This window comes from Nerophis ophidion, linkage group LG06, assembly GCF_033978795.1.
Source record: "Nerophis ophidion isolate RoL-2023_Sa linkage group LG06, RoL_Noph_v1.0, whole genome shotgun sequence".
Taxonomy (NCBI): Eukaryota; Metazoa; Chordata; class Actinopteri; order Syngnathiformes; family Syngnathidae; genus Nerophis; species Nerophis ophidion.
In genome coordinates, this window is record NC_084616.1 from 16,886,512 (window position 1) to 16,904,011 (window position 17,500).

The following is a 17,500-nucleotide window of genomic DNA, read 5'->3' on the forward strand; positions in this document are numbered from 1 at the left end:
AATCAAGATATATATATATATATCAAACCCAATGTGGCCCTCTGAGTCAAAAAGTTTAGGGACCCCTGATCTGGTGCATGGGTGAGAGAAGAGGACGTACAGCGTGACGATGTCGGCGTTGGCTTGCTGCACCGCGATGCTTAGAGGGTCGTGGCCGTCCTCGTCGCCGTGGTTCTGGGCGGCGCCTCGTTTCAGGAACAAACACACCTGCCTGCCAGCAAAGCGGTCTTTAGGATAGAGGGAGGGGCGGGGGCGGACTTTGCGGGTCACTCACCCCGTGTGACCCAGGTAGGTGGCGTGATGCAGGGGGCCCCGCCCTCTGGCGTCTCTTTGGTCCACATCGGCGGCGTTCTGGAGGAGGAACTCACAAGCCAGCAGGGAACCCTTGAGGGGAGCAGACAGCAGTCAGCACGACTAAGAATGGACTGTAGGTGGCAGTGTTGCTCGCCAATGGATGCTACTTATCACTAGTAGAAGAAGATTGCATTATTTATCATCTTTGTTCTTAAAAGCTAAACTGAATCTTTTTTTTAACTGTTAGCATGCTAGCCAGATAGCATCAAGTAACAAAATATACCTGTAAAATAAGCTAATGGCTAACAGTTAGCATGTGTGAAGTACCAAATTATATGAATCTTGATGTTTACACGGTTAAAACGTGCAAAAAAAAGCTAGCATGCTAACGTTAGCGTGGAGGCATGTTACCACATAGAATGCGTCAAATCCCACAATATATCATTGTGAGGTGTAAACCCACTTGTCCAGGGTGTACCCCGCCTTCCGCCTGATTGTAGCTGAGATAGGCACCAGCGCCCCCCGCTATCCCAAAGGGAATAAGCGGTAGAAAAATGGATGGATGGATGGAGGGGTAAACCTTCAAAAATAGCAAACAAAAATCTAATGGTAGCATGTTAGCATCCGATTAAGTAAGGAGCAAGAAGCATTTCAAATTTGGAACGTGTAAAAACATTTTAATTGAGATTATACGACCCTTGCAAAATAAACAAAAAAAAAAGATGCTAACAGTTAACATACGCGAGGTACCAAAATACATAAGAAAGGTGTATGTCAGGTTCAAACGCCGATGACATCTATTAAACCAGACAAGAAGCAAGGAATTAAATAGAGACATAATTAAATTTGGCTCAATTTGAGGAGAAACGTCTGGGCTGTACTCTTGTACAGTGAAGTGAATTATATTTATATAGCGCTTTTCTCGAGTGACTCAAAGCGCTTTACATAGTGAAACCCAATATTGAAGTTACATTTAAACCAGTGTGGGTGGCACTGGAAGCAGGTGGGTAAAGTGTCTTGCCCAAGGACACGACAGCAGTGTCCAAGATGGCGGAAGCGGGCATCGAACTTGAAACCCTCAAGTTGCTGGGACGGCCACTCTAGCATCAAGGGTTGGAATTGGGGGTTAAATCACCATAAATGATTCCTGGGCGTGGCACCGCTGCTGCCCACTTCTTCCCTCACTTCCCAGGGGGTGATCAAGGGGATGGGTCATATGCAAAGGACAAAATTGACCACACCTAGTGTGTGTGTGACAATCATTGGTACTTTAACTTTAACTTAACTCTAACAACCGAGCTATACCACCCCAACAGTCTCTAGCACGCTCTGGCGAAAGATTGTACGCTACCTCTTTTTATTTGGACTTTCCCTGTTTACAGAACAGCAGCTGTTTCTAAAGGAATGGGGGGGTATGTAAACAGCCATTGTTTTCGGTCACATTAACACAAAAGAAAAATATGCCTCGGGCTTGGACTGGTCCTGGATCGAGCTTGGGCAGGTCTTGGATCAAAATAGATAACCCCTCCCGTCTCCTCCAGATGGTTAGTAAGTTCCGATTGATTAGTTATTTATGAGTAACACATTACAATACGTCAGATTTGAATAAATGTGTGTTTATTACGGGAGTCCAATGGGTAAAAAGTGTGTGCAAAAAGTGAGGTAATGGCGATGTGAGGACTCACCCCGATCACAGCCTGTATGAGCGGCGTCTTCCCCTCGTCGTCCTCGTTGACCAAGTTGACATCCGCGCCGTGAGCCAGCGCCTCCGCCATGACGGGCAGGTTGCGAGCTTTGGCGGCGTTGTAGAGCAGGGCGCCTGGCCGCAGGTCGCCGCCGTCCTCCGGGTCCCATGCGTCGGGCTCGGCTTCGCCGCTCGAATCCTCGGACTCCTCGCACTCTGAGGACGACGGGGGACGTCAGGACACGGGTGGGCAGCGTGGGCGTGGGCGCGGGCTCTGTGAACTCACCCTCCTCCGTGACGCTGTCCACCGCCGGGCCAAACACCAAAATGTCCGTGCTGCCGTCCGTGCTGCCCAGACCGCTGTCGCTGCTCAGGCCTGCAGGACCGGGAGACGCCACAAGGGGGACACGTGAGTCGTGGCGCTCGTGCACGGGATTAATGAACACCATTTAAGTCTATTTTCCTGACCAGCTTTGACTTTGCAACTAAATATGAAAACATATTTAGTCAAAGATCCTGTATATGACAGGAGTTTGGGCCTGTTTGAAAGGACCTAATATGAACACATATTTAGTCCAAGATCCTATATTTGAGAGGAGTTATGCCCTGTTTCAAAGGACCTAATATGAACACATATTTAGTCAAAGATCCTGTATTTGAGAGTAGTTTGGGCCTGTTTTAAAGGACCTAATATGAACACATATTTAGTCAAAGATCCTGTATTTCAGAGGAGTTTGGGCCTGTTTTAAAAAAACCTACTATGAACACATATTTAGTCAAAGATCCTGTATATGAGAGGACTTTGGGCCTGTTTTAAAGGACATAATATGAACACATATTTAGTCAAAGATCCTGTATTTGAGAGGAGTTTGGGCCTGTTTTAAAGGATGTAATATGAACACATATTTAGTCAAAGATCCTGTATATAACAGGAGTTTGGGCCTGTATTAAACAGGAGTTTGGGCCTGTTTGAATGGACCTAATATGACCACATATTTAGTCAAAGATCCTGTATATGCGAGAAGATTGGGCCGGTTTGAAATTACCTAATATAGACACATATTTAGTCAAAGATCCTGTATTTGAGAGGAGTTTGGGCGTGTTTTAAAAGACCTAATATGAACACACATTTAATCAAATATCCTGTAAATGACAGGAGTTTGGGCCTGTTTGAATGGACCTAATATGAACACATATTTAGTCAAAGATCCTGTATATGAGAGAAGTTTGGGCCTGTTTGAAATGACCTAATATAGACACATATTTAGTCAAAGATCCTGTTTTTGAGAGGAGTTTGGACGTGTTTTAAAAGACCTAATATGAACACATATTTAGTCAAAGATCCTGTATTTGAGAGTAGTTTGGGCCTGGTTGAAAGGACCTAATATGAACACGTATTTAGACAAAGATCCTGTATTTGAGACGAGTTTGGGCCTGTTTTAAAAAAACCTAATATGAACACATATTTATGTTGATTTAATTGAAAAAAATATATATATATATATTTTTTAATTTTTTTTATTTATTTTTTTTTTAATAAAAAATTATTCTGCGGCCCGGTACCAATCGGGCCACGGCCCGGTGGTTGGGGACCACTGATATAGAGGATCTTTGACTAGTGTTTTTACAATAAGTCCTTAAAAACAGTGGAGCACTCCTGTCATATAGATGATTTTTGACTAGTGTTTTTTTACGGTAGGTCCCCAAAACAGTGGAGCCCTCTTGTCCAATAGAGGATCTTTGACTAGAGTTGTTACAGTAAGTCCATAAAAAAAGTGGAGCATTCCTGTCATATAGAGGATCTTTGACTCAATATTTTTTTAACGGTAGGTCCCTTAAACAGTGGAGCCCTCCTGTCATATAAGGGATCTTTGACTAGTGTTTTTACAGTAAGTCCTTAAAAACAGCTTAGCCCTCCTGTCATATAGAGGATCTTTGACTATTGTGTCCTGAGATCCTGAATGAGGCCCTAAACTTCAGAGTGATATGAACGTGTTGTTTGGTCAAGTCAGCACTTTTGCGTTTCGACTCACTTCGAGGTCCGTGGAAGTAGGAGAAAAGCGAGTCCAGCTCGTCGGGACAAAACAAAGATTCTCGCCGGAACTTGGCAGCAGCTGGAAAGCAGACACAGGTGTCAGAGACGGGGAGGTCCGAGGTCGGGTTTTAGAAGGGTCACCTGAGGACGGCGAGGCGCTCCGAGGTTCCTGCCGGTACCGCCGCCGCACTTTGGGCCCGGCGGTGGCGCTGTTGTGCCGTCGACACTTCTTGACGCTCCAGCGCCGCCCCGACGCCGCCTGAGCGCTGAGGAGAGCCCGCATGGTGGTCATCTTCTTCACGAAGCTCTTGTCCACGTACTTGGCCCGGATCCAGGACTCCTTGTCCTGCCTGAAGGACCCGCAGCGGCTTTTAGGTCAGGCAAAGAGAACGTTAAAGTTCCTCTCACCTGGAGCTGGAGGGCGTGGGCTTCTTCACGTCCGGCTGCTGGTCGCAGGAGCTCTCGTAGATGTGGTTGATGACGCTGTTGCCCAGCTCGCACATCAGCTGCAACGCAGAGGGCCGCACGTCAGCCGTCGCCATGGCAACCGCGCACCTTCACTTCTTTTTACACTTGCAAGACAGTTAAAAATGCTAAAAAAAGACTTATTTGACTCATAAAGCCTTTTGTCATTCTTCATTAAATCAAATTTTTTTGTATTTATGATGTAAATTTGATCCTGACTCACTTCTTTTTACACTTGTAAGACTGTTGAAATGTTCAAATGTGACTTCAAACATGGCCTGTACCTTAATAATGCTTTTATGATGGCCACAGTTTGACCCTGGAACAGACCATTTCTATCTATTTTGTTATCTTACCATACATATTTCCATATTACACTATATTTAACTTCTTTTTACACTTGTAAGGCCGTTAAAATGTTCACATGTGACTTCAAACATGGCCTGTACCTTAATAATGCTTTTATGATGGCCACAGTTTGACCCTGGAACAGACCATTTCTACTTACATTATAATCAATAATGCTTCTCTTCTTTTTACACTTGTAAGACAGATAAAATGCAAAAAATAAATAAATAAATACATATTTGACCCATTACGCTTTTTTTTTTGATTCTCAAAGTTTATTGATTTTTGTTTTATGTTGTAATATTAATCCCGACTCACTTCTTTTTACACTTGGAAGACAGTTAAAATGTTCAAATGTGACTCCTGGAACAGAGCATTTCTACTTACATTAGCATCAATAATGTTTCTCTTCTTTTTACACTTGAAAGACAGATCAAATGCAAAAAAAATAAATAAAAAATAAATACATATTTGACCCATTACGTTTTTTTTTTAATTCTGAAGGATTATTAGTTTTTGTTTTATGTGGCAATATTAATCCTGACTCACTTCTTTTTACACTTGTAAGACAGTTAAAATGATCAAATGTGACTCCTAGAACAGATAATTTCTACTTACATTAGCATCAAAAAAGATTCTCTTCTTTTTACACTTGCAAGACAATTAAAAATATATTAAAAAAATGTACAAATTTTTGACTCATTATGCTTTTTTTCCCCCATTCTCGCAGATGATTATTTTTTGTTTTCTATTGTGATATTAATCCCGACTCACTTCTTTTTACACTTGTAAGACAGTTAAAATGTTCAAATGTGACTCCTGGAACAGATTATTTCTACTTACATTAGCATCAATAATGCTTCTCTTCTTTTTACACTTGTAAGACGGATAAAATGCAAAAAAAAAAAAAAAAAATACATATTTGACCCATTACGCTTTTTTTTTAAATTCTGAAAGATTATTAGTTTTGGTTTTATGTGGTAATATTAATCCTGACTCACTTCTTTTTACACTTGTAAGACAGTTAAAATGTTCACATGTGACTTCAAACATGGCCTGTACCTTAATCATGCTTTTATGATGGCCACAGTTTGTCTCTGGAACAGACCATTTCTACTTCCATTACAATCAATAATGCTTCACTTCTTTTTACACTTGCAAGACAATTAAAAATATATTTAAAAAATGTACACATTTTTGACTCATTATGCTTTTTTTCCCGATTCTCGCAGATGATTATTTTTTGTTTTCTATTGTGATATTAATCCTGATTCACTTCTTTTTACACTTGTAAGACAGTTAAAATGTTCAAATGTGACTCCTGGAACAGATTATTTCTACTTACATTAGCATCAATAATGCTTCTCTTCTTTTTACACTTGTAAGACGGATAAAATGCAAAAAAAAAAAAAAAAAAAAAAAATACATATTCGACCCATTACGCTTTTTTTTTAATTCTGAAAGATTAGTAGTTTTGGTTTTATGTGGTAATATTAATCCTGACTCACTTCTATTTACACTTGTAAGACAGTTAAAATGTTCAAATGTGACTTCAAACATGGCCTGCTCCTCAATCCTATTTATATGATGGCCACAGTTTGACCCTGGAACAGACCATTTATATTTACATAACAATCAATAATGCTTCTCTTCTTTTTACACTTGTAAAACATTTAAAATGCTTAAAAAAATACATTTTTGACTCATCAATCCTTCGTCGTTCCTCGTGGATTATTTTTTTTTGTATTTATTTTGTAAATTTAATCCTAAATCACTTCTTTTTACACTTGTAAGACAGTTAAGGTGTTAAAATGTGACTTCAAACATGGCCTGTACCTTAATAATGCTTTTTGATGGCCTCAGTTTGACCCTGGAACAGACCATTTCTATTTATTTTGTTATCTTAGCATAAATATTTCCATATTACACTAATATTTAACTTCTTTTTACACTTGTAAGGCCGTTAAAATGTTCACGTGACTTCAAACATGGCCTGTACCTTAATAATGCTTTTATGATGGCCACAGTTTGACCCTGGTACAGACCGTTTCTACTTACATTACAATCAATAATGCTTCACTTCTTTTTACACTTGTAAGACTGTTAAAAATGCTTCAAAAAATACATTTTTGACTCATTACGCCTTCGTCGTTCCTCATGAAGTATACATTTTTTGTATTCATTTCGGAAATTTGACCCTGATTCACTTCTTTTTACACTTGGAACATACCTTTTCTACTTACATCAGCATCAATAATGCTTCACTTCTTTTTACACTTGAAAGACAGTTATAATGCCCCCCAAAACCCCTTTTTTTTAACTCATTAAGCCGTCGTAGTTCCGGCTTTACTTCTTTCTACACTGGAGTGACTTCAAAGAAATAAGGAATGATGTCATGGTGATGTCATGGTCAAAGGGAGGTTGCGCAACAAGCGAAAAAGACGCACCTTCAACAATTCGGGTTCCCAGGAGTCCAGCGTGAGCGAGCGCACTTTGGAGCAGTGCACGCCCAGACTCCTGCAGCGAGACCACACACACACACACACACACACACACACACACACACACACACACACACACACACACACACACACACACACACGTTAGAAGCCCCGCCTCCACGGTATCCAGGCAACAGGAAGAGGCGGACCTGTGGATGCCGGAGCACTCGATGCACAGCAGCACGCCCAAGTTGATGGAGGCCCAGCGAGGCTCCGCCTGGCCGCAGTCGCAGCATCGTTGGTTGCCCGGGAGACGCTGGATCCTCTGCAGGATGATGTCGCCGCGCTCCCGCGTCTCATTGGCCGAGTCGATGCTGCTGGTGGACGGCGAGGCGGCTCTGTCCAGACGCTGCGCACACAAAGATCATCAACAAACTGGACACAATCTTTGATTAGCAACACCGCAGAGTGCTCCTCTCACATAGAGGATCTTTGACCAAAAAGTTGTTCACTGCAGGTCCCTAAAACAGCAAAGTTGTGTCATATAGAGGATCTTTGTCTCGTCTTTTTACATTAGGTCTTTGAGCACAGCAGAGCACTCCTGTCATATAGAGGATCTTTGACTACTGTTTTTACATTAGGTCTTTGAAAACATCAGAACACTCCGGTCATTTAGAGGATCTTTGTTTTTGCAGTAGGTCTTTAAAAACAGCAGATCACTCTGATCTTTGACCAAATATTTGTTCACATTAGGTCCCTAAAACAGCAACGTTGTGTCATATAGAGGAAGGATCTTTGTCTACTCTTTTTTATATTAAGTCTTTGAAATCAGAGAGTGCTCCTCTCACAAAGATGATCTTTGAACAATTATTTGTTCACATTAGGTCTGTAAAACAGCAGAGCATTCCTGTCATATAGAGGATCTTTGACTAGTGTTTTTACATTAGGGCCCTAAAACAGCAGAAAAGTCCTGTCACAAAGATGATCTTTGACCAAATATTTGTTCACATTAGGTCCCTAAAACAGCAACGTTGTGTCATATAGAGGATCTTTGTCTACTCTTTTTTACATTAAGTCTTGGAAAAAAGCTGGGTGCCCCTGTCACATACAGGATCTTTGACTAGTATTTGGTCACATTAGGTCCGTAAAACAGTAGAGCATTCCTGTCGTATAGAGGATCTTTGACTAGTGTTTTTACATTAGGGCCCTAAAACAGCAGAAACCGCCTGTCACATAGAGGATCTTTGACCAAATATTTGTTCACATGAGGTCCCTAAAACAACAACGTTGTGTCATATAGAGGATCTTTGTCTACTTTTTTTTACATTAAGTCTTGGAAAACAGCAGGGTGCCCCTGTCACATACAGGATCTTTGAACAAATATTTGTTCACATTAGGTCCATAAAACAGCAGAGCATTCATGTCGTATAGAGGATCTTTGACTAGTGTTTTTACACTAGGGCCCTAAAACAGCAGAAAACTCCTGTCACATAGAGGATCTTTGACCTAATATTTGTTCACATGAGGTCCCTAAAACAGCAACGTTGTGTCACATAGAGGATCTTTGTCTACTCTTTTTTACATTAATTCTTTGTAAAGAGAAGAGTACTTCTCTCACAAAGATGATCTTTGAACAAATATTTGTTCACATTAGGTCCGTAAAATAGCAGAGCATTCCTGTTATATAGAGGATCTTTGACTAGTGTGTTTACATTAGGGCCCTAAAACAGCAGAAAAGTCCTGTCACATAGAGGATCTTTGACCAAATATTTGTTCACATTAAGTCCCAAAAACAGCAAAGTCGTGTCATATAGAGGATCTTTGTCTACTCTTTTTTACATTAAGTCTTGGAAAACAGCAGGGTGCCCCTGTCACATAGAGGATCTTTGACTAGTATTTTTACATTAGGGCCCTAAAACCGCAGAAAACTCCTGTCACATAGACGATCTTTGACTAGTATTTGTTCACATTAGCACCGTAAAACAGAAGAGCATTCCTGTCGCATAGAGGACCTTTGACTGGTGTTTTTACAATAGGGCCCTAAAATAGCAGAAATCTCCTGTCACATAGAGGATCTTTGACTAGTATTTCTTCACATTAGGTTCCTTCAACAGCAGAGCATTCCTGTCATATAGAGGATCTTTGACTAGTGTTTTTACATTAGGTCTTTAAAAACAGCAGAGCGTTCCTGTCAAATAGAGGATCTTTGACTTGTGTTTTTACATTAGGTCTTTGAAAACAGCAGATCACTCCTGTCAAATAGAGGATCTTTGACTAATGTTTTTACACTAGATCTTTGAAAACCACAGAGCACTGCTGTCATATAGAGGATCTTTGACTAGTATTTTCCACTCGGTCTTTGAAAATACCAGCGCACTCCTGTCATATAGAGGATCTTTGACTAGTGTTTTTAACATTAGTTTTATTAAAACTGCAGAGCATTCCTGTCAAATAGAGGATCTTTGTGTAGATTAGGTCTTTGACAACAGCAGATCACTCCTGTTATATAGAGGATCTTTGACTAGTGTTTTTACATTAGGTTTTTGAAAACATCAGAGCACTCCTGTCATTTAGAGGATCTTTGACTAGTGTTTTTACATTAGTTCTTTAAAAAACGCAAAGCACTCCTGTCAAATAGAGGATCTTTGACTCATGTTGTTTTTATATTAAGTCTTTGAAAACAACAGAGCACTTCTGACACATAGAGGATCTTTAAATAGTGTTTTTACATTCATTTTTTAAAAACCGCAGAGCACTCCTGTCAAATAGAGGATCTTTGTGTAGTGTTTTACATTAGGGCTTTGAAAACAGCAGATCACTCTTGTCATACAAAGGATCTTTGACTAATTTTTTTTTACATTAGATCTTTGAAAACAGCAGAGTACTCCTGTCGTATAGGGGATCTTTGACTAGAGTTTTTACATTGGGTCTTTGAAAACAGCAGAGCCCTCCAGCTCCCCCCCACACCTCGATGTAGAAGCTGTCCGGACTCTCTCTGTAGGCCGAGGCGATGCTGGCCTGGACCGCCTGGATCCACGCCTGTCTCAGCTTCTCGGACTCGGCCTGCAGCATGCAGCTCCTGTGAGGAAGACCGTGGTCACCCTGGGTTTACCGACACCGTGCGTCCAAGACGGAGAGAGGGTCCTACTTGGTGGGGGAGACCACCTCCAGGCAGAACCTCCTCTCGATGTCCTCGCAGGGTTTGACGGAGCAGAGGCGCAGGTCGTCCACCACCACCGTCACGCAGTCCTGCTGACGACACAACGCTCGTCAACACTCCGGCTGGTCCGTCGCCGTGGCGACCATGGGCGGAGGAGAACTTGCCTTGAGCTTCTTCTGGTAGACCAGCTGACTGTTCTGGATGGAGAACCAGCGTCTGCAGGGAGTCCATGGCACGTCACATCACACGCCTTGAACTGAACCACCTCATTTCAAGTGGCCCCCACACCGTTTTAAAGTGACCCCCACACCATTTTAAAGTGGCTATGAAACCATTTGATTTAAAAACCCCACCCGACTCGGATCAGTTGACTGGATCAGGCCCACAGCAATGAACATGGGTTAAGTCTCACCTGTTCCAGGTCTTGAAGGCGTTGCTGGCCCTCTTGAACAAGTAGCCCTCCATCACCACGCCGTCAGGAGCGTCCACGTTGAACTCCGCCTTGGAGTCGTCGTAGGCGAAGTCCTGAAGAGCGCAGGGACTTTTTTTTTTAAATCCAGAAACAGTAAGAGTGCAGAGTCCATACAGCTGGTGAGTGTGCCACACACTCACTGTAGGTTCAATGTACACCATTAAACATGTTATTGGCTCGGACAGTTTTGTGTTTATTTAAGTTTGGTCTGTGGTTTGATGTTTCTAAACGGGAACATTTTTTTTATGTATCAGCATTTTAACGAGCTATCGCTAGCTTCTGTCCCTATCAGACAGTTTTTTTAACGGGGAAAGACGTTAATGTTTTAACATTTTAGCGAGTTAGCGCTAGCTTTCGTCCCTATCAGACAGTTTTTTAACGGGGAAAGACGTTAATATGTTAGCATTTTAGCGAGCTATCACTAGGGCGGTATAGCTCGGTTGGTAGAGCGGCCGTGTCAGCAACTTGAGGGTTGCAGGTTCAATTCCCGCTTCCGCCATCCTGGTCACTGCCGTTGTGTCCTTGGGCAAGACACTTTACCCACCTGCTCCCAGTGCCACCCACATTGGTTTAAAAATGTAACTTAGATATTGGGTTTCACTATGTAAAGTGCTTTGAGTCACTAGAGAAAAGCGCTATATAAATATAATTCACTTCACTTCACTTCCCTATATGACCTATTTTTTAACTGGGAAAGACGTTAATGTGTTAGCATTTTAGCGAGCTATAGCTAGCTTTCATCCCTATCAGACAAGTTTTTTTAATGGGGAAAGACGTTAATGTGTTAGCATTTTAGCGAGCTATCGCTAGTTCCGTCCCTGTCAGGCAGTTTTTTAACGGGGAAAGACCTTTACGTGTTAGCATTTTAGCGAGCTATCGCTAGCTTCCGTCCCTATCAGACAGTTTTTTGACAGGGAAAGACGTTAATGTGTTAGAATTTTAGCTAGCTATCGCTATGTGAGCATTTTAGCGAGTTAGCGCTAGTTTTCGTCCCTATCAGACGTTTTTTTAACGGGGAAAGACGTTAATGTGTTAGCATTTTAGAGAGTTAGCGCTAGCTTCTGTCTCTATCAGACAGTTTTTTAACAGGGAAAGACGTTAATGTGTTAGCATTTTAGCCAACTATCGCTATGTGAGCATTTTAGCGAGTTAGTGCTAGCTTCCGTCCCTATCAGACAGTTTTTTAACAGGGAAAGATGTTAATGTTTTAGCATTTTAGCCAGCTATCGCTATGTGAGCATTTTAGCGAGCTATCGCTAGCTTCCGACCCTATCAGACAGTTTTTTTAACTGGGAAAGACGTTAATGTGTTAGCATTTTAGCGAGTTAGCGCTAGCTTCCGTCAATATCAGACAGTTTTTTAACGGGGAAAGCCGTTAATGAGTTAGCATTTTAGCGAGCTATCGCTAACTTCTGTCCCGATCAGACAGTTTTTTAACGTGGAAAGACGTTAATATGTTAGCATTTTAGCGAGTTAGCACTAGCTTCCGTCCCTATCAGACAGTTTTTTAACAAGGAAATACGTTAATGTGTTAGAATTTTAGCCAGCTATCACTATGTGAGCATTTTAGCGAGTTAGCGCTAGCTTCAGTCCCTATCAGACAGTTTTTTAACAGGGAAAGACATCAATGTTTTAGCATTTTAGCCAGCTATCGCTATGTGAGCATTTTAGCGAGCTATCGCTAGCTTCTGTCCCTATCAGACAGTTTTTTTAACTGGGAAAGAAGTTAATGTGTTAGCATTTTAGTCAGCTATCGCTATGTGAGCATTTTCGCAAGCTATCGCTAGCTTCTGTCCCTATAAGACAGTTTTTTAACTGGGAAAGACGTTAATGTGTTAGCATTTTAGCGAGCTATCGCTAGCTTCCGTCCCTATCAGACAGTTTTTTTAACGGGGAAAGCCGTTAATGGTTAGCATTTTAGCGAGTTAGCGCTAGCTTCCGTCCCTATCAGACAGTTTTTTAACAGGGAAAGACGTTAATGTGTTAGCATTTTAGTCAGCTATCGCCATGTGAGCATTTTAGCGAGCTATCGCTAGCTTCCGTCTCTATCAGACAGTTTTTGTAACGGGGAAAGACTTTAAATGTGTTAGCATTTTAACGAGTTAGCGCTAGCTTCCGTCCCTATCAGACAGTTTTTTAACGGGGAAAGACGTTACTGTGTGAGCATATTAGCGAGCTATCGCTACTTTCCGTCCCTATCAGATAGTTTTTTTAACGGGGAAAGACGTTAATGTGTCAGCATTTTAGCGAGTTAGCGTTAGCTTCCGTCCCTATCAGAGAGTTTTTTAACGGGGAAAGACGTTAATGTGTTAGCATTTTAGCGATCTACCGCTAGCTACCGTCCCTATCAGACAATTTTTTAACGGGGAAAGACAATGTGTTAGCATTTTAGCGAGCTATCGCTAGCTTCCGTCCCTATCAGACAGTTTTTTGACAGGGAAAGACGTTAATGTGTTAGAATTTTAGCTAGCTATCGCTATGTGAGCATTTTAGCGAGTTAGCGCTAGTTTTCGTCCCTATCAGACGTTTTTTTAACGGGGAAAGACGTTAATGTGTTAGCATTTTAGAGAGTTAGCGCTAGCTTCTGTCTCTATCAGACAGTTTTTTAACAGGGAAAGACGTTAATGTGTTAGCATTTTAGCCAACTATCGCTATGTGAGCATTTTAGCGAGTTAGTGCTAGCTTCCGTCCCTATCAGACAGTTTTTTAACAGGGAAAGATGTTAATGTTTTAGCATTTTAGCCAGCTATCGCTATGTGAGCATTTTAGCGAGCTATCGCTAGCTTCCGACCCTATCAGACAGTTTTTTTAACTGGGAAAGACGTTAATGTGTTAGCATTTTAGCGAGTTAGCGCTAGCTTCCGTCAATATCAGACAGTTTTTTAACGGGGAAAGCCGTTAATGAGTTAGCATTTTAGCGAGCTATCGCTAACTTCTGTCCCGATCAGACAGTTTTTTAACGTGGAAAGACGTTAATATGTTAGCATTTTAGCGAGTTAGCACTAGCTTCCGTCCCTATCAGACAGTTTTTTAACAAGGAAATACGTTAATGTGTTAGAATTTTAGCCAGCTATCACTATGTGAGCATTTTAGCGAGTTAGCGCTAGCTTCAGTCCCTATCAGACAGTTTTTTAACAGGGAAAGACATCAATGTTTTAGCATTTTAGCCAGCTATCGCTATGTGAGCATTTTAGCGAGCTATCGCTAGCTTCTGTCCCTATCAGACAGTTTTTTTAACTGGGAAAGAAGTTAATGTGTTAGCATTTTAGTCAGCTATCGCTATGTGAGCATTTTCGCAAGCTATCGCTAGCTTCTGTCCCTATAAGACAGTTTTTTAACTGGGAAAGACGTTAATGTGTTAGCATTTTAGCGAGCTATCGCTAGCTTCCGTCCCTATCAGACAGTTTTTTTAACGGGGAAAGCCGTTAATGGTTAGCATTTTAGCGAGTTAGCGCTAGCTTCCGTCCCTATCAGACAGTTTTTTAACAGGGAAAGACGTTAATGTGTTAGCATTTTAGTCAGCTATCGCCATGTGAGCATTTTAGCGAGCTATCGCTAGCTTCCGTCTCTATCAGACAGTTTTTGTAACGGGGAAAGACTTTAAATGTGTTAGCATTTTAACGAGTTAGCGCTAGCTTCCGTCCCTATCAGACAGTTTTTTAACGGGGAAAGACGTTACTGTGTGAGCATATTAGCGAGCTATCGCTACTTTCCGTCCCTATCAGATAGTTTTTTTAACGGGGAAAGACGTTAATGTGTCAGCATTTTAGCGAGTTAGCGTTAGCTTCCGTCCCTATCAGAGAGTTTTTTAACGGGGAAAGACGTTAATGTGTTAGCATTTTAGCGATCTACCGCTAGCTACCGTCCCTATCAGACAATTTTTTAACGGGGAAAAACAATGTGTTAGCATTTTAGCGATCTACCGCTAGCTTCCGTCCCTATCAGACAGTTCTTTAACGGGGAAAGACGTTAATGTGTTAGCATTTTAACGAGTTAGCGCTAGCTTTCGTCCCTATCAGACAGATTTTTAACGGGGAAAGACGGTAATGTGTTAGCATTTTAGAGAGTTAGCGCTACCTTCCGTCCCTATCAGACAGTTTTTTAACGGGGAAAGATGTTAATGTGTTAACATTTCAGCGTTAGCTTCCATCCTTATCAGACATTTTTTTAACGGGGAAAGATGTTAATATGTTAGCATTTTAGCGAGCTATCGCTAGCTTCCGTCCCTATCAGACAGTTTTTTAATGGGGAAAGACGTTACTGTGTTAGCATTTTAGCGAGCTATCGCTATCTTCCGTCCCTATCAGTCAGTTTTTTAACGGGGAAAAAAAGCTAGCGTTAGCTTCTGTCTTCATTAGACAGTTTTGTGTTTGTATAAGTTTAGTCTGTGGTTTGGCGTTTCTTAACGGGAAACATTTTTTATGTATTAGCATTTTAGCAAGCTAGTGCTAGCTTCCATCTCCGTCAGACAGTTTTGTGTTTATTTAAGTTTAGTCTGTGGTTTGACGTTTCTGAATGGGGAAAGACAGTCATGTGTTAGCATTTTAGCAAGCTAGCACTAGCTTCCGTCTCCATCAGACAGTTTTGTGTTTATTTAAGTTTAGTCTGTGGTTTGAAGTTTTTTAACAAGGAAGTGTTAGCATTTTAACGAGCTAATGTTAGCTTTGCGTCTTCATCAGACAGTTTTGTGTTTATATGAGTTTAGTATGTGATTTGACGTTTCTTAAAAAGAGAAAAAGAGAAACTGGACTCACCTGCATGAGCGTCTGTGGCAGCAGCAGAAGAAGACAAAACAAAATTAGAGACATTACCAAAGGATCAATATCAACCCATTATTTGATCAATTTTACCAATTATCTGACGGCGCGGGAGGATTTCAAAATAAAAGACAAATTAGTCAGCATTTGGAAGTTGTTTAAGGCCGCAGTTGATCCCTTAAAAAGTCTTTGGATGTTTCAAAATAAAAATAAAAAAAGCTCCTTCAGCAAAGAAGGAGCTTTTGAACGCAGACAACAGCAGGATTAAAATCTCATCCGACGCTCAAATCCGCCTGATTTAACGCTCCGATGCACGCTCGTTTGGGAGATTACTACACCACTTCATCGAGTCAACTCACTTCCTCACACACGCCCAACACTTTATCCATAAAATCTCATCTAACGCTTCTTCACTGCAATCGAAAAGGCCTTACTTGAGTTTGCGTGCTCTCACCATGGAGACACTTATTTACCCACATTCATGTTATCATGCAGTTAGAATAATCCTGCATATATATTATCACACAACTTTAGTATGCGTAACATCCGTTGCTATTGTTATTAGCTATTGTGCTCTGGCTGCATGTTTTCTATCTGTGCAAGGGCGAAACTTCTTGTCTGAGGGGTGGCCTCAGCCGCAGATGCTATCTTTTGTTTTAGCCCGTGAACAGCCGAGGACTTCAAGGACCTCAACGAAGATAAGGTGACAGTAACGCGGACGAAGTAGAAACAAGGAAATCATAAAGCCCCCCCAGCACATTCCGTCACGTATTCTGCGTACTGGACCTGCTTTGCATAATATATGTGACCACTCCTTTTAGAGGCGGGCCTCAGTGATGTTGACTGTGGAACTCCTGAATAAATAGAGGGACACGGGAGCTGAACCTTAGAGCGTAGGGCGAGACTGTGACTTACAGTGGGGCAAAAAAGTATTTAGTCGGCCACCGTTTGTGTTTGTTCTCCCACTTAAAATTATGACAGAGGTCTATAAATTTCATCATAGGTACACTTCAACAGTGAGAGACAGAATGTGAAAAAAAATCCAGGAATTCACATTGTAGGAATTTTAAATAATTTATTTGTAAATTATGGTGGAAAATAAGTATTTGGTCAACCATTCAAAGCTCTCGCTGATGGAAGGAGGTTTTGGCTCAAAATCTCACGATACATGGCCCCATTCATTCTTTCCTTAACACGGATCAGTCATCCTGTTCCCTTAGCAGAAAAACAGCCCCAAAGCATGATGTTTCCACCCCCATGCTTCACAGTAGGTATGGTGTTCTTGGGATACAACTCAGTATTCTTCTTCTTCCAAACACGACGAGTTGAGTTTATACCAAAGAGTTATATTTTGGTTTCAACTGACCACATGACATTCTCCCAATCCTCTGCTGTATCATCCATGTGCTCTCTGGCAAACTTCAGACGGGCCTGGACATGCACTGGCTTAAGCAGGGGGACAAGTCTGGCACTGCAGGATTCGATTCCCTGTCGGCGTAGTGTGTTACTGATGGTAACCTTTGTTACTTTGGTCCCAGTTCTCTGCAGGTCATTCACCAGGTCCCCCCGTGTGGTTCTGGGATTTTTCTCATGATCATTTTGACCCCACGGGATGAGATCTTGCGTGGAGCCCCAGATCGAGGGAGATTATCAGTGGTCTTGTATGTCTTCCATTTTCTGATAATTGCTCCCACATTTGATTTTTTCACACCAATCTGCTTGCCTATTGTAGATTCACTCTTCCCAGTCTGGTGCAGGTCTACAATTATTTTCCTGGTGTCCTTCGACAGCTCTTTGGTCTTGGCCATAGTGGGGTTTGGAGTCTGACTGTTTGAGGCTGTGGA

General features: G+C 41.6%; 1 protein-coding gene across 6 annotated transcripts in view; it reads right to left on the reverse strand.

Moving 5' to 3' along the window:
- The window catches only part of acap3a (ArfGAP with coiled-coil, ankyrin repeat and PH domains 3a), a 95,865-nt gene that overhangs the window by 9,754 nt on the left and 68,611 nt on the right, over positions 1-17,500 (reverse strand). For 2 of the 6 annotated variants that reach the window (XM_061902843.1, XM_061902841.1), the window contains exons 11-24: positions 15,654-15,665; positions 10,840-10,952; positions 10,592-10,643; positions 10,416-10,516; positions 10,235-10,346; positions 7,477-7,676; positions 7,274-7,343; positions 4,422-4,519; positions 4,155-4,363; positions 4,012-4,092; positions 2,265-2,354; positions 1,980-2,194; positions 275-384; positions 101-211 (exon numbers count right to left, since the gene is read on the reverse strand). In XM_061902843.1, the coding sequence (XP_061758827.1) occupies positions 101-211; positions 275-384; positions 1,980-2,194; positions 2,265-2,354; positions 4,012-4,092; positions 4,155-4,363; positions 4,422-4,519; positions 7,274-7,343; positions 7,477-7,676; positions 10,235-10,346; positions 10,416-10,516; positions 10,592-10,643; positions 10,840-10,952; positions 15,654-15,665 (1,574 nt within the window). Of the gene's footprint in view, positions 1-100; positions 212-274; positions 385-1,979; positions 2,195-2,264; positions 2,362-4,009; positions 4,093-4,154; positions 4,364-4,421; positions 4,520-7,273; positions 7,344-7,476; positions 7,677-10,234; positions 10,347-10,415; positions 10,517-10,591; positions 10,644-10,839; positions 10,953-15,653; positions 15,666-17,500 lie in introns of all 6 variants that reach the window. The other 4 variants (XM_061902840.1, XM_061902839.1, XM_061902844.1 and 1 more) reach the window with 2 other exon arrangements.